The following is a 14,937-nucleotide window of genomic DNA, read 5'->3' as shown; positions in this document are numbered from 1 at the left end:
GCACGCCTTTAATCCCAGCACTCAGGAGGCAGAGGCAGGTGGATCGCTGTGAGTTCGAGGCCAGCCTGGTCTACAGAGCGAGTCCAGGATGGCCAAGGCTACACAGAGAAACCCTGTCTCGGAAAACCAAAACCAACCAAACAAACAACAAAAACCAACCCAAAACCTGCCGCCACCCTTCCCCAGCAAGACCACGAGGCCAGTGCAGTTCAGCCCCCAGTGACCTGACACAGGATGGCCATAGAAACGTCTTTATTGAAGAGGACGGGAGTCATGCTGAGTTTAGGGACATGCAGTGGAGGGGCAGTCGTGAGCTGTCCTTGGTGGTCGGTCGGGGGCCCCAGGTCTGCTCTGGACCCGTGGGGCTGTCAGGTTCTCCCTCGGGCTGTTGGTCTGGCCCAGGAGCTGAGGCCCTTTGTGGCCAAGGACTCAGATTTAGTGTCTTGGACCTGTGACCGGAACGTAGGCTGAAACAGGGACTCCCAAGACTTTGGGGGGGGGGCCCTGCACGTATTAGAAATCAGAGATGTGGGAATTGGGAGGGGGGGGGCGTTTGGTTTCCTTGAAGCTGGGTCCCGTGGAATTTTGGAGTTTGTGAGATCTGAAGATCCGTGGACTAAGGGCACTGGAGTATTCTTGTTCCAAAGATGGGACTTCTTGTTTGGGGGTGGGGGTGGGGGGCGTTCCTGGTGCCTGGGAGTCAGGTTTGAGATGCCCTGAGAGCTTGGGACGTTCTCACAACAGGTTCCTTCCTCCCAGACCTAAGGACCTTGTGTTTGGGGGTGGGGGTGGGGGCAGGCGGGTTTCCTGAGGGGCTGGGATTGGGGTCTTAAGTTAGGGATTCCCTGGGGATTTGAAGATTCCTTGACTTGGGTAGCGGGAGAGTCCTGGGAATTAGAAATTGCAGGTCTTCTAGGGATCGTAGGACTTGGAGGTGTGGGGGAATCCGGGATATATATATAATATATATTCTCTCTGGAATTTGAAACTCCCCAACGTTCTAGAGCGGGGTCTCCAAATTTGGGGGTCTATTCCCCAACCCCCAAAAGGGGGAAGCTATTATTTTAAAAAATAGAGGAATTTTTCTGGGAGCCTTGGCCCAGCACAGGGAGTGTAGGCCATATGAGTGGGCTTCGTAGAAGGCACTGGGGGCTTCTCAAGGGGGGTGTGGGTGGGGGGGCAGGAAGACTTGGTGTCCTGTAGTCCGTGCTTACAGGACTGTTTTGGTGTCTGTAAATCGGGGGTGTCTTCTTTGGGGGTGAGAACAGGGGACTTAGCAAATGGAGGGTATCTCTGATAAGGAGAATAAAACATAAGGGTTTTCAGGTGGCCTTGGGGTCACGGCATCTCAAGGAGGCTGACTTTAAGAGGGGAGGCAGTGATGTGGCCGGCCATTCTGGAGGTATGACCTAATGCTTAAGGAGAACCGGGGAGGTGGGGGCAGGGGTGGGGGGTGGGGCGGGTAAACCTTCACTCATGGGACTCTGAAACTCAGGAATGACTTGTTGTGGAGCCGGTCAGCATCACTTGGGTGATGTGGAAATGTTTATTGGGGGGGGGGAGATCTGCTCTGGGGGGGGTACGGGGACAGGGACTAGCCCGAAGGTGCTACTCAGTGGGGGGTGGGGAATCTCTTTCAGGGTTATCATGAGGTCTGTGTTTGGGGGTCTGTCACGGGAGTTCTGTTAATAATGGGACCTCAGTAGTCGAGGGCTGGCTAACAGGGGGTTTTCTATTCTGGACGTGTCACTGGGAATCTCTATCTTGGGGTGACTGACTGGGGGGCTCCTGGTGTCAGGAGAATGCTAGAGGGGGACTCTGACTCTTGGTTGGGAGATCCAGGGCCTCTAAGACTGCATCTCTGCCCTCAGCATCCAGGGAAACCAGCAGCAGAAGAGTAACCTGGAAGAGAAGAACCAGGTCACAGGTGCAGGGCACAGGTGAGGGGCACAGGTGCAGGACGCAGGTATGAGATACAGGTGAGGGGCACAGGTGTGGGGCACAGGTGAGGGGCACAGGTGCGGGGCACAGGTGCAGAACACAGGTGCGGGGCATAGGTGAGGGGCACAGGTGAGGGGCACAGGTGCGGGGCACAGGTGCAGAACACAGGTGCGGGGCATAGGTGAGGGGCACAGGTGTGGGGCACAGGTGAGGGGCACAGGTGTGGGGCACAGGTGCGGGGCACAGGTGTGGGGCACAGGTGTGGGGGACATCCACCTCCCTCACTCCACTCTCGTGTCTGGCATTCTGCCTCTCGGAGTGGCTTTTAGACTGTTGCAGTGTGTATGTGTGTGTGTGTGTGTGTGTGTGTGTGTGTGTGTGTGTCTGTCTGTCTGTCTGTCTGTCTGTCTCCTTCAGTGAAGTGTCCAGAATTCATGAAGCTCTAAAGATGGGCTCCCTCTCCCCCTCCCTCCATTCCTCCCCCTTCGTTGCTTTTGTGGGACAGGGTCTCACTGCATACCCTAAGCTGTTCTCAGACGGAGGGCAATCTTCCTGCCACAGCCTCTCCACTGCTGCCTGAGCCACTGCACAAGGCTGGAGTGCTCTGTCTCTGTGGGTTTTTTTGTTTGTTTGTTTGTTTGTTTGTGTGGTTAGTCTGTTGGTTTTAGTTTGGAGACAGGGTTTCTCTGTGTTAGCCTTGGCTGTCTTGGAACTTGATCTGTAGATCAGGCTGGACTCAAATTCACAGAGATCCACCTGCCTCTGTCTCCCGAGTGCTGGGACTAAAGGTGTGCGCCACCACTTGGCTGTTTGTTTGTTTGTTCGTTTGTTTGAAACAGGCTTCTCTCTGTGTTTCCCTGGCTGTCCTGGAACTCACCAAGTTGCAGAATGGCCTTGAACTCACAGAGATCCACCTGCCTCTTTCCTTTCATCCTTCTCCTTCTTAGTTATTTAATTTTATTCATTTTTATTGTCTGTACACTTGTGTTTTGCCCGCATGTGTGAGGGAGCCCGATCCCCTGAGACAGGAGTTACAGACAGTTGTGAACTGCCGGGTGGTCGCTGGGAACTGAACCCAGGTCCTCGGGAAGATCAGCCAGCGCTCTTCAACTGCCGAGCCATCCCTACAGCCCCCTCTTTTTAAAAAGAGACAGTGTCTCACCCTGTAGCACAGGAAGGCATGGAGTTCTTGGCCCTCCTTCCCGCTGCATGCTGGGATTACGGGCATGCGCCACATCCGGTTTGCTTACAGGTTAACTTCCATTTCCCACCCAAGTCAGGGCCTTGGGATACCCACAGCCAGTGGCCTTCCTGCCAGAAGGTTACCCACCCACCTGGAGATAGAGTTCTCTGATGCGATGTCCTTTGGGGTCCGGACGGTTGTGAAGCTGCGTTTGGGCTGTGTCACTAGAGAGGAAGGCGAGGACTCGAGTGAGGTGACAGCGGGCTCGCCTGTGTTACCAGCACCTCCCCTCCCCCGACGGTCATGATATCTATCCTGTCTCCCGGCTGTGACTAGATGATTCCTTCATTTTCAATATGCACCTGGGCCTCTTGCTATTAATGCCTGCCCCCCCCCCCGCATCAGTCACCCAGGCCCCCAATACTCCCATGGGACCCCACAGCCCCAGTGCCTGTTTAGATCCTTGTTTTTCTTAGTTAGACGAGGGTTCTTTTTGTTGTCTGTTTGTTCAGTCTCACTATTTAGTTGAGGCTGCTCTTAAATTTGCAACCCTTTCATCTCAACGCCACGAATGTTGGTATTTGTTTGTTTGTTTGGTGTTTTTATTTTGTTTTGTTGTTTTGTTTTCTGAGCAAGGTCTCTCTGTGTTTGTCTTGGCTGTCCTGGACTCACTCTGTAGACCAGGCTGGCCTCGAACTCACAGCGATCCTCCTGCCTCTGCCTCTGCCTCCCGAGTGCTGGGATTAAAGGCGTGCGCCTCCACTGCCCGGCCTGAATGTTGGTGTTACAGATTTTTAAAAAATCTTTTATGTGCATTGGTGTTTTGCCTTTATGTATGTGTGCATGAGGGTGTCAGATCCTCTAAAATTGGAGTTACAGACAACTGTGAGCAGCCATTTGGATGCTGGGAATTAAAGCTGGGTCCTCTGGAAGAACAGCCAGTGCCCTTAAGCACTGAGCCATCTCTGCAGTCCCACAGATGGCTTTTTTCCCCTCAGTGCTGTGAATGGAACCCAGGGCCTTAAGCATGCTGAGCCATAATCCACGCCCCAGCCCCTCACTGGGGGATTCTAGGCAGGGGCTCTACCACTGAGCCACGCCCCAGCCCCTCACTGGGGGATTCTAGGCAGGGGCTCTACCACTGAGCCACACCCCAGCCCCTCACTGGGGGATTCTAGGCAGGGGCTCTACCACTGAGCCACGCCCCCAGCCCCTCACTGGGGGATTCTAGGCAGGGGCTCTACCACTGAGCCACGCCCCAGCCCCTCACTGGGGGATTCTAGGCAGGGGCTCTACCACTGAGCCACACCCCAGCCCCTCACTGGGGGACTCTAGGGAGGGGCTCTACCACTGAGCCACACCCCAGCCCCTCACTGGGGGACTCTAGGCAGGGGCTCTACCACTGAGCCACACCCCCAGCCCCTCACTGGGGGATTCTAGGCAGGGGCTCTACCACTGAGCCACGCCCCAGCCCCTCACTGGGGGACTCTAGGCAGGGGCTCTACCACTGAGACACGCCCCAGCCCCTCACTGGGGGATTCTAGGCAGGGGCTCTACCACTGAGACACGCCCCAGCCCCTCACTGGGGGATTCTAGGCAGGGGCTCTACCACTGAGCCACGCCCCAGCCCCTCACTGGGGGATTCTAGGCAGGGGCTCTACCACTGAGCCACGCCCCAGCCCCTCACTGGGGGATTCTAGGCAGGGGCTCTACCACTGAGCCACGCCCCAACCCCTCACTGGGGGATTCTAGGCAGGGGCTCTACCACTGAGCCACGCCCCAGCCCCTCACTGGGGGATTCTAGGCAGAGATTCTACACTGAACTACATTCCAAACCTCATAGCCTTGTTAACTTACTCATACCTACAGAACCTATTTCTTAGGTGGAGGGGGAATCCTGTCTTACATTTTTCTGAGCCACGTGTATCAAATGAAATTCCAGAGAATGTCACCAACACAGCTGAGGACCCACAACCCTCTTCCCATCCTAAGCCCCACATTCCTCTCCGCACCCCAGTGCATCCCCTCTCCCCTCCGCCCCACTCACTTGTCACTTGATGCACTTTTTTGGCCCCAACACTGTCTCCAGGGGTCTCGGCGGATCCACCAATCCTGGGGAGACACACAGAAAAACTCAAAATCACGAAAGGCTATGAGCCAAGCCCCCAGGGAGCCCAAAGGGAAAGAGCTATGGCGTGACAGCCATCCACGTCGTCCTGCCAACGCAAGAGGGCCGTCCGAGGGGAGACATGGGCTCTCGGTGGCTTCCCGAGTGGAAGGGGGCAGAGCGAGGCTCACCTCTGGATGCGGGATGCCGGTGCGAAGACCCCGTGTCTCGGGGCGCAGGTAAAGTACCGGACGCCGAACACGGAGCCGTCATGTTTGCCTGTGGGCTGGTCTAGCTCGATGCCATACCAGTAACCTGCAGCAGGGTGATGTCAGGACGCCTCAGCCTCAGTGCTGAGGACAGAGCCCAGGGTTTTTATACACCTGGGGCTCACCCCAGCCCGGAGCCCGCCCTCACCGGGAGCGAAGTCAGTCTTCCCATAGAAGCGCACAGTGCCCTGCTTCTGGCCTGCCACAAGGACTTGATCTCCAACTTCCGCTTTAGCCCCGTCGCGCTGCTGCAGGCTGCCCAGTGACGGGGAAGACGGGGACTTCTTCTTTCCTGGGAATGGAAGGTAAAGAGACATGGCCCAAAGGAGAAACTGAGGCAGAAGGCAGGAGCCCCAAATTTTTTCCTTTGAAAATGAGGGAGCAGTCGGGCACCTTTCATCCCAGCACCTGGGAGGCAGAGGCAGGAGGATCGCTGTGACTTCAAGGCCAGCCCGGTCTACAAGTGAGTTCAGGACAGCCAAGGCTACACAGAGAAACCCTGTCTCAAAGAAAAAGAAAAGAAAAGAAAAGAAAAAGAAATGCGGGACAAAGTTGGAGCTGTGGCTCAGGAGGAGTACAGCATTTGCTTAGCGTATATTCAAGTCCTGAATGCAACTCCCAGTGTGGCGAAAAATTGAAAGGGGCTGCAGGTAGCAGTGTGGGACTAGAGTCCCAGGACTCAGGAGACTGAGGCAAGATCACTTGAGCCAAGGTGTGTTTTTTTCCTTTTGTTGTTGTTTTATTTTTTGAGACAGGGTCTCTCTGTGTAGCCTTGGCTATCCGGGACTCACTTTGTAGACCAGGCTGGCCTCGAACTCACAGCGATCCACCTGCCTCTGCCTCCCGAGTGCTGGGATTAAAGGCGGGCACAACCACTGCCCAGTTTAACTGTAGTCTGAAAGCACCTCCATTCTTAAAAGCCAGAAACTTCAGGAAGAGTAACCCTAAAGTTGGGAGAAGTCTTTGGGCATGAGAGGTAACTGAGCCTCAGGAGGCTGGGACCCCCAGAGGTCCTTCCAGAAGCTGTGTTGGGCCAGCGGTGGGTCAAAGGAGGAAACCAAGTCACCGCAGTGGGAAGACAGCTTATTCTCTCTATGGCTGGAGTTGAGGATGAAACAGAATCATAGAAGCTGAGCTGCAGCCGGGCGGTGGTGGTGCACGCCTTTAATCCCAGTACTCGGGAAGCAGAGGCAGGAGGATCGCTATGAGTTTGAGGCCAGCCTGGGCTACAAAGCCAGTCCAGGACAGCCAGGGCTACACAGAGAAACCCTGTCTTAAAAAACCAAAAATAAATAAATGAAGAAGAAGAAGAAGAAGAAGAAGAAGAAGAAGAAGAAGAAGAAGAAGAAGAAGAAGAAGCTGAGCTGCCCAGCAGTTTGATGATGCTCTTCTGACCTTTGTGTTCCCTTCGACCTTTGCCAGTTACACGGGAGAAGTCCATGCGGGGAGTGCGGGGTGTGGAGGTAACAGACGAGGGGGGCGCGTCCACTGCCTTGGAGACCTTGGACACGGAAGCAAAGAGACCTGGGGAGGAGGCGAGGCTGGGTTTGGCACTGTGGGAGCCAAAGAGACCCTTGCGCTCTGCTGTGTCTCCGCCCCTGCCCCTCCCCCACCCCTCCCCTTTACCCCTGACTGCAGCATCGTAAGAATTGACTATACCTCCCATCCCACCCTCCTGGACCCCAGTTAGACACTGACCCTGCTTTGGAGGGCAGATGAAATAGCGGACACCCCCAACACTGCCGTCGTTCTTGCCTTCCGGTTCATCTAGCTCCACCCCGACCCATTGGCCGCTGGCGAACTCCGTGGTCCCACAGAACCTCAGTGTGCCCGTCTGCGGAGACAGGGAGGACATGGCTCGGACAGGGGTCTTGGAGATGCTGGACTCCCGATGAGACAGGGGGCGTGGCAGGGTGGGGTGTGGGGACGGGGAGGCTGAGAGAACTGAATCCTCCCCACGCCCTCCTCCCCCCATGCCCTCCTCCCCCCCACACCCGACCCCCCAACCCTGACCTTCTGGCCGTCCAGCAGCACTCGGTCCCCCAGGCGCAGGCCCAGCGCACTGAGCATGAGGTTGCCCGGGACATTGTCATAGTTGGGTAGCGTGACTTTGGGAAGGGTACAAGACAGAGGCACAGCCTCTTCCAGCAGCGTCCGCAGTTCCTTGGCCACCAGTGCCGCCTCTGCCTTGTCAAGGGACATGTCCATAGGGTCCGGGACCACTTCCGCTGGCACCTGTCCCTTTCGATTCTGTGGGTCAAAGAGAACAGAAGGAATAGGGGACTGAGTGGGCCAAGCCACGCCCCTCTGTGAGCCACGCCCACCTGGAAGCCACGCCCCAAGCCCTAAGTTGGGTAATGCAGGTAACACTCTGGGCCAAAAAGAAATGGAGTGTAAAGATACAGGTGTGGCCTAGGGGTAGTGGCGCACGCCCGCCAAGCACACAGAGGGAGGAACAGGCTATCCAGGGTGGAACCTTGACTCAAAAAAAAAAAAAAAAAAAAAAAAAAAGCCAGACAGCGGTGGCGGGACATCTTTAGTGCCTGCACTAAGGAGGCAGAGAAAGGCAGGTCTCCGAGGGTTTGAGGCCAGCCTGGTCTCCAACAGAGGGTTTCAGGTTAGCCAGGGCCACTCTAGAATGGGACCTGCTACATCGCTGATCTTGGTCAAGCAGGACTGAAGGAAGCGAGCGGGCGTTCATAGCACACCCTGGGCGGCCCTCTTCTCTCCGCCTCAGGGTTTCCATTGTAAAAATACGGGGCTCTTGGAATAAGTAGACGTGAACCTGTTGTGTGACGAACGCTTATGTATATACCCCCGCTGTGATTCCATGTGTTAAAAATGCACAGAGGAGCCGGGCGTGGTGGTGGCACACGCCTTTTATCCCATCACTCGGGAGGCAGAGGCAGGTGGATCGCTGTGAGTTCGAGGCCAGCATGGTCTACAAAGTGAGTCCAGGACAGCCAAGGCTACACAGAGAGACCCTGTCTCGAAAAAAACAAAACCAAAAAAAAAAAAAAAAAAGCGCAGAGGTTTTCCTAATGCTTTGGGTGGTGATCTCGAACCCTCTGCGGAGACCTGCCCGAGGTGGGGGGGTGGGGGGGCATCACAGGACGGCAGGGAGGGAGAGGGAGGAGATGAGGGGTGGCCGCGGTACCCTCATCGCTGGGTTGGCACCATGCTCCAGTAAACATTTGGCGGCACCCAGGCACAGATTCGAGGCGGCGATGTGCAGAGCCGAGCCATGGTTGAAGTCACTGCACGTGGAGTTTACCACTGGGAAGCGGGCAGGTGAGGGAAAGGAAATGAGTGAGCGGCCTCCAGGCAGCATCTGCATGGAGCCCCCAAACCCCTGCTCAGGGCTCCCCACATCATGCCCCAACTGTCCATCCCGTAGGTCACCACGCGACACCGAACCGCGCCCCCTTCCCCACCTCGCCACATCCTTTCATTGCTTTGTTTTTTGGTTTTTTTTTTTTTTTCTTTTTTGGTTTTTCGAGACAGGGTCTCTCTGTGTAGCCCTGGCTGTCCTGGACTCGCTTTGTAGACCAGGCTGGCCTCGAACTCACAGCGATCCTCCTGCCTCTGCCTCCCGAGTGCCGGGATTAAAGGCGTATTCTTTCATCTTGGTCTTCTCCCCTAACCGGATCGCGGCCCCTCACACTACCTGAGCATCCTCCTCCCTCCAGCAAACTACACCCCCACCCCGATCCAGGCCCCCAACTCCTCATCCCAGCCAGGCTCTGCATCCTCACCCCTGGGCCTCGCCCCCTTCAGCAGCACGCGCACAAGGTCTGGAACATCGAAATAGGCGGCATAGTGAAGCGCGTTCATGTTGGTCCAGCGGCTGCGTAGGGTCACATCGGCACCCAGCGCTAACAGCTGCTGCGAGAGACGCACCGCGGCCGCGGGGTCTCCTGCAAAAGAGCGAAAGCCTTCAATCCCAGCACTCGGGAGGCAGAGGCAGGAGGATCACTGTGAGTTCGAGACCAGCCTGGTTTACAAAGCAAGTCCAGGGCAGCCAAGGCTACACAGAGAGACCATGTCTTAAAAAACAAAAACAAAACCAAAACAAAACAAAACAAAAAGAGCCAGGGTCAGCTTGGAAGCCATTTTCCCAACACAAGCGCCCAACGCGTCAGGTGAGGGGGCGCCCTGGGGTACTTTGGGGTCTCCAGCTGTGCACTATGAGGTCTGGGTAGGCTCCAGATGTGCACTTAGGGCCTGAGTCGTCCTCGGTGGTTTTGAGGGGATCTAGGACTGGGAGCCTAGGTTTTGGGGGGTCTCACCGACTCCATGTGCCCCAGCCTTGCACGCGTAGTGGAGCAGCGTCATGTCTGTGAGCCCATCACGGTCGTTCACGTGGCAGCCACGGCGCAGGATCTGTGAGCACCGGACAAGATAGCGTAGAATTAATTACCCAACCACGGAGGAACCCAGGGCTCCTCCTTCCGCGGCCTCCCAGAAGTGCTCCTCCTACCTCGTTGCCGATGACGTCTATCTTGTGCTGGACTTGGGGCACCCACTGGCGCACGATGGCAAACAGCTCCGGGATGGTGGTGTTCGGGTCGAACAGAATCTCCTGGCACGCGGGGTCGTTGGGGTCAAAGAAGGTGAAAGCTGGAGAAAGAGGTCGAGAGAGTCACCTTAGGCAAGCGGCCTCCTCTTTGAGTTCTGAGGGAAGGAGACTCCAGGTCCTTGCCTTTTATTTATTATTATATTATTATTTTTAATTAGTTTTTGGTTTTGGTTTTTCAAGACAGGGTCTCTCTGTGTAGCCTTGGCTGTCCTGGACTCACTTTGTAGACCAGGCTGGCCTCGAATTCACAGCGATCCACCTGCCTCTGCCTCCCGAGAGCTGAGATTAAAGGTGTGTGCTACCTTTAATCTTGAAAAAACAAAACAAAATAATAATAATAATAATAATAAAATAAAAATAAAAAAGAGTAGACAACCAGGTAATTCCACCCTCCGAAACAATAGAGTGGTTGCAGGCTCAGCACCTTCGTATTAGCATGCTCAAGGGTCCTGTCAAACTATGGGCACAGAGAGCTGGGTGCGGTAGCATGTGCCAGGCTCCTCACCACTTGGGAGGCAGCGTCAGGGAGGCTGGGAGTTCCAGACCAACATGGACTGAATGATTACATGGAGAAGTCTAGGCCAGACTGATCGACACAGCAAGACCCTTCTCCGAAATTTAGCTGCTGGGAACGGAACACATAGCTAGACTGTTTGCTTTGAATGCACAGTTCATGCACACACACACATAGGATGGACACAGCCTAGTCAAATTACTAGAGAAGGTAAATTTTTTCTTTTTAATTTTTATTTATAATGCCAGGCCAAAGGCTGGGCGGTGGTGGCGCACACCTTTAATCTCAGCACTCGGGAGGCAGAGGCAGGCAGATCTGTTTCTCCATGTATCCTTGGCTGTCCTGGACTTGCTTTGCAGACCAGGCTGGCCTCAAACTCACAGCCATCCACCTGCCTCTGCTTCCCGAGTGCTGGGACTAAAGGCATGCATGGGCCACACACACACACAACACACACAACACACACACACAACACTGACACCACTGGGCTTTTCAGACACCTGGTGTGTAGCCCACAAGCAGACACCTACTTAAAAAACAATAATAATAAATGCTTACAAATGTAGCCTCTGTGTTAACATACATGAAACGGACCCATCAATGGACAATCTCTGATCTGAGGCCAACCAGGGTGGTGCCCAAAGGCACTAACGTTTCTCACGTGAGACACTGGCTAAGTGCTGCTCTCAGCAGGGGCCGCAACGCGTGCATGCGTGCGTGCGTGCTTGAGTGCGTGCATGCCGAATAGATGAAGATTGGATCCCACTCAGCCCAGAGAAGTGACCCGCGGACAGTGAGTCAGGAATCTCTCCCCGTCACTAACGTCACAGCCATTCTTGGCTCAGCACGACTCCCATCCTTTCCACAGTACCGTCCAAAGTCCTCCCCCGCGGGCGGCGCACAAGGCTCCCTCTGTTTTCCACACTTCCCCTCTGCCTTAGTCCCCATCAGCCAACTGACCTCCTGTCCCTCCAGGGTGCTGAGCAAAAAGCCCTGGCCTCTCTGCGCTGCTCTTGGGCCTACATGAAGCTTTGCAAATCTTCACAGAAGTCTCCCCCACACTTGCCCGGCCTGAACTGCTAGCCATGCCCTCCTGTATGCTGCCTCTGGTGTCTTGGTGTAGGGCAAGCGCCAAACGTGCTATGTATGCTCCTTGCTCAGGCTTTCTTTCTCTCCTCCCTTTCCTCTTCTCTTCCTCTCTCCTCCCTGTCTCCTTCTCTTCCTCTCTCTGCTGGGGCCTGAAATCCAAGGTCTTGCACTATGCACTGTGCTCTGCTGCTGAGCCACACCCCCCCCCCCAGCCCTTCTCCTGCCTCATCTCTCCCTCCCCATCCACTGTACACGGTTCAGGTAAAACACGGTGTTTCTGTGCTGCCATTCTCCTCGCAGCACCTAGCTCGCAGGGAAGGCCCGACGGATCTCCTCAGAAGCAATACATTACCCCGAACAAGTAGTGCTTTTAGCTTCCTCTCTGGGATATGCCATTTCCAGATGCGTTTGTTCTACAAGCGGGATTACCCCGAGGGCCCAGCCTGGGCTCTATGACTTCCAGCCTGATCCAGTTCGATTTCTAACCATTTTCCAAGTTCCTGGGGTGGGTCCTCCCACTGCACCCCAAACTCCGAGAGGATACTCTGTGTGCGTGCGTGCGTGCGTGCGTGCGTGTGTGAGATACGGAGAGTGTGCGCTGTGGAAGCAGCGGTTGACGCTGGGCGTCTTTCTCTGCTGGTCACCTTAGTTTTGAGACAGGGCCAGCCCCAGGCGTCCTCCTGTGTCCGACTCCTCCGCATTGGGCTTAGATGCCAGCAGCCATGCCCAGCTTTGCATGTGTGTATTAGGGCAGCCAAACTCACCTCCTATGGCCGCACGGCAAGGGCTTTATCAACCGAGCCATCTCTCCAGCTAATATTCCTTTTTATTTTTTTCTACTCAGACTGAAATCTGTCCCTCTGATCTCTCTGGCAGGTACCATGTCCACGGGCAGTACCCCCCACCGCAACCTCCTCCCCAAGCCCAGCCCTAGTTTCTGCATCTCCCAGCCTCTGGGAATTCCTAGCCAACACCTTCTCTGCATAGGTCTTCAAACCTTTCTCCCACGTCCAGCCCCGGCTAAGCTCCATCTCTCTCTAATCGGAAGCCAGCAGAAGCTTTTACAACTGCCGATCAAGAGCCAGTGAGCCAGCTCTGCCCGTAAAGGCACTAGCTTGTCACCAAGTCTGAGGACCCGAGTTCGATCCCTGGGACCCACACGGTGGAAGGAGAGAACCAACTCCCGAAATATCCTCTGACCAACGCACACATGCTGTGGCACACACGTGCAAACACACACTCACACACAATCAATTAAAACGTAATAGCAAGGCTGACTGTCAAACCTGTCACCTCTATTTTTAGATTATGCAGCTGGGCGGTGGTGGCTCACACCTTTAATCCCAGCAACTCGGGAGGCAGAGGCAGGTGGATCGCTGTGAGTTCGAGGCCAGCCTGGTCTACAAAGCAAGTCCAGGACAGCCAGGGCTACACAGAGAAACCCTGTCTCATAAATAAATAAATAAATAAAAGATTACACACACACACACACACACACACACACACACACACGCACGCACCGTTCTCTCCTTTTCACACTCAGAATATAGAAGTCATGGGTATGGCCTGCAAGTTCCTTCTAGATCTGTCTCCTGCGAGCATTTCACCTCTCTGATCACCCCCTAAATGCAGTTTTGTGGTCTTCCCATTCTAAATTCTGCCTCTGGCCTCTGCACTCACTCTTCCTGAACAGGAGCTCTCTCTCCATGTTGCCTACATGCGGGGGAGGGGGGGTGGTTCGGGTTCCTCCTCAAGCTTCGGGCCTCAGGCTGCAGCTCATCTCACCTAGTCAGAAAGGCCCAACCCAACCACCTGGGCCCCAGTCTCTGCCCTTTGATGCTTTGACAGCACCAAGGTAGCGACGTTTGTTGGGTCTCTCTGAGGGCGACGCTTGTGCCTGCAACCCTGAAGCTGGGGGCCCTCAGCCCTCCCTGAATGAACAGCCGGTTCCCTAGCTGCTCTCAGCTCCCTCCTCGCAAGCACCCCACCTCGGGTCCCTTAGTCCTGTGTGTTAATTCTCCTGCGGCTCCCCACCCTGGGTCCTTCCCAACACGCTACCTCCTCAGGGGAACCCTGGCTTCCCTGTCTTTAAAAAGCTCTTGCAGAACTCTGTTCTTGACAAAAAGCAACCTGGGGGGGGGGGGGGAGGGTCTCCTGTAATTCCATGTTTAGCCTCATTGGTGTGCCTGTGACTGGGGCCTGGGGCGGGGGGCGGGGGTGCTCTCGGTAAAGCCTTAGGAGAGCCTCGCTCTGGGCCGTCGCCCCCAGTTCCTAGCATAAAGTTAGGCTCGCAATAGCTTTGCCTTACAGTGTTTGCTGAGTGACTGAACGGCTGAATTGGTACGTCATGAATGGAAAACTAAGATTTTTTTTTCTCAGCTCCACTCTCTCATAGACCTCCCTGAGGATCGCCTTCAGCATGCCCCCACCATCACCACCAACCAACACAGCTCAGCCAAGCCACCGCCACCTAAATAAAGCTCCCAGGACCAGATTCCAGGGTGGGGACGGCGGCGGTTACCGTAGTCCTTGGGGAGCGGAGCAGGTGCTGAGGGGTGCACAACGGGCTTCTGCCGGCGCTCCTGGGTGGGGCTGGGGGCTTCTGGGACCCGTTCCTCCTCTTCCTCCTCCTCCTCTTCCTCCTCCCCTCGGGGCGGAGGGGCCATTGGGGCAGGATCTGTCTTAGTCATGGTCCTCGGTAGCCCTGGGGGCTGGGGGGGGCGGGGGAGAGGCCGGTGCAAAGTTGAGGGGGGCGGGTGATGGCCTGGAGATAGAGGTCAGCTAGAGAGGGCGCCCCTCTGCGCGCGCAGGGTCGGGTGGGTGGGGGTCGTCTGGTACCCTAGTCCCCGGCTCTGGATTTGGGCAACCACAAGGGATACCCGTTACTCTGATCAGAAGGCCCAGGGATCAGCGTCCCCAACGCCTGCCACCTCCCTCAAGGCCCAGCCTCCTATTCTTCTCCTCGGGTGCCAGGCTCCTGGGTCTCGGCCGCCCCCTCCCGGGGTTTGTTTATCTAGGGATGCAGGATGCTTCGCCCCTCCCCTTCTCCTCAGCCTCCCTTCTTACCTCGGATGGCGTGGTGGGGAGGTGCGGTCGGAGAGCAAGGCTGGGACTGAAGAGAATGCAGGAGTAACGGGGTGTCAGTGTCCCTGGGATGGGGGGGCCGGCGGTGGACGAGATGGGGAAGGAGAGGGAGACAGAGAGAAGGGACCAGGCCCAGACGCTGGCGGGGGATGGGGGGGGGGGGATGGAGAA

The 14,937-nt window shown here is 55.8% G+C and overlaps 1 protein-coding gene across 2 annotated transcripts; it reads right to left on the bottom strand.

Moving 5' to 3' along the window:
* Window positions 1–235: 235 nt before the first annotated feature.
* On the bottom strand, window positions 236–14,937 carry CLIP3 (CAP-Gly domain containing linker protein 3). 2 transcript variants are annotated; one of them, XM_084771201.1, is made up of 14 exons: window positions 14,749–14,937; window positions 14,204–14,386; window positions 9,981–10,120; window positions 9,790–9,883; window positions 9,256–9,417; window positions 8,658–8,776; window positions 7,514–7,750; window positions 7,199–7,334; window positions 6,896–7,024; window positions 5,649–5,792; window positions 5,423–5,546; window positions 5,172–5,236; window positions 3,276–3,348; window positions 236–1,902 (listed from the first exon to the last, which is right to left on the bottom strand). In XM_084771201.1, the coding sequence occupies exons 2-14, from the start codon at window positions 14,370–14,372 to the stop codon at window positions 1,848–1,850; spliced, it is 1,647 nt and encodes a 548-aa protein (XP_084627327.1). In that variant the 5' UTR covers window positions 14,373–14,386; window positions 14,749–14,937; the 3' UTR covers window positions 236–1,847. The 2 variants fall into 2 exon arrangements, with proteins under 2 accessions (XP_084627327.1, XP_084627328.1); XM_084771202.1 differs by having other exon boundaries at window positions 14,204–14,393; window positions 14,749–14,878.

The sequence above is a fragment of the Acomys minous genome, assembly GCF_964271855.1.
Source record: "Acomys minous genome assembly, chromosome: 20".
Taxonomy (NCBI): domain Eukaryota; kingdom Metazoa; phylum Chordata; class Mammalia; order Rodentia; family Muridae; genus Acomys; species Acomys minous.
This window is presented reverse-complemented; position numbering and strand designations above follow the sequence as displayed.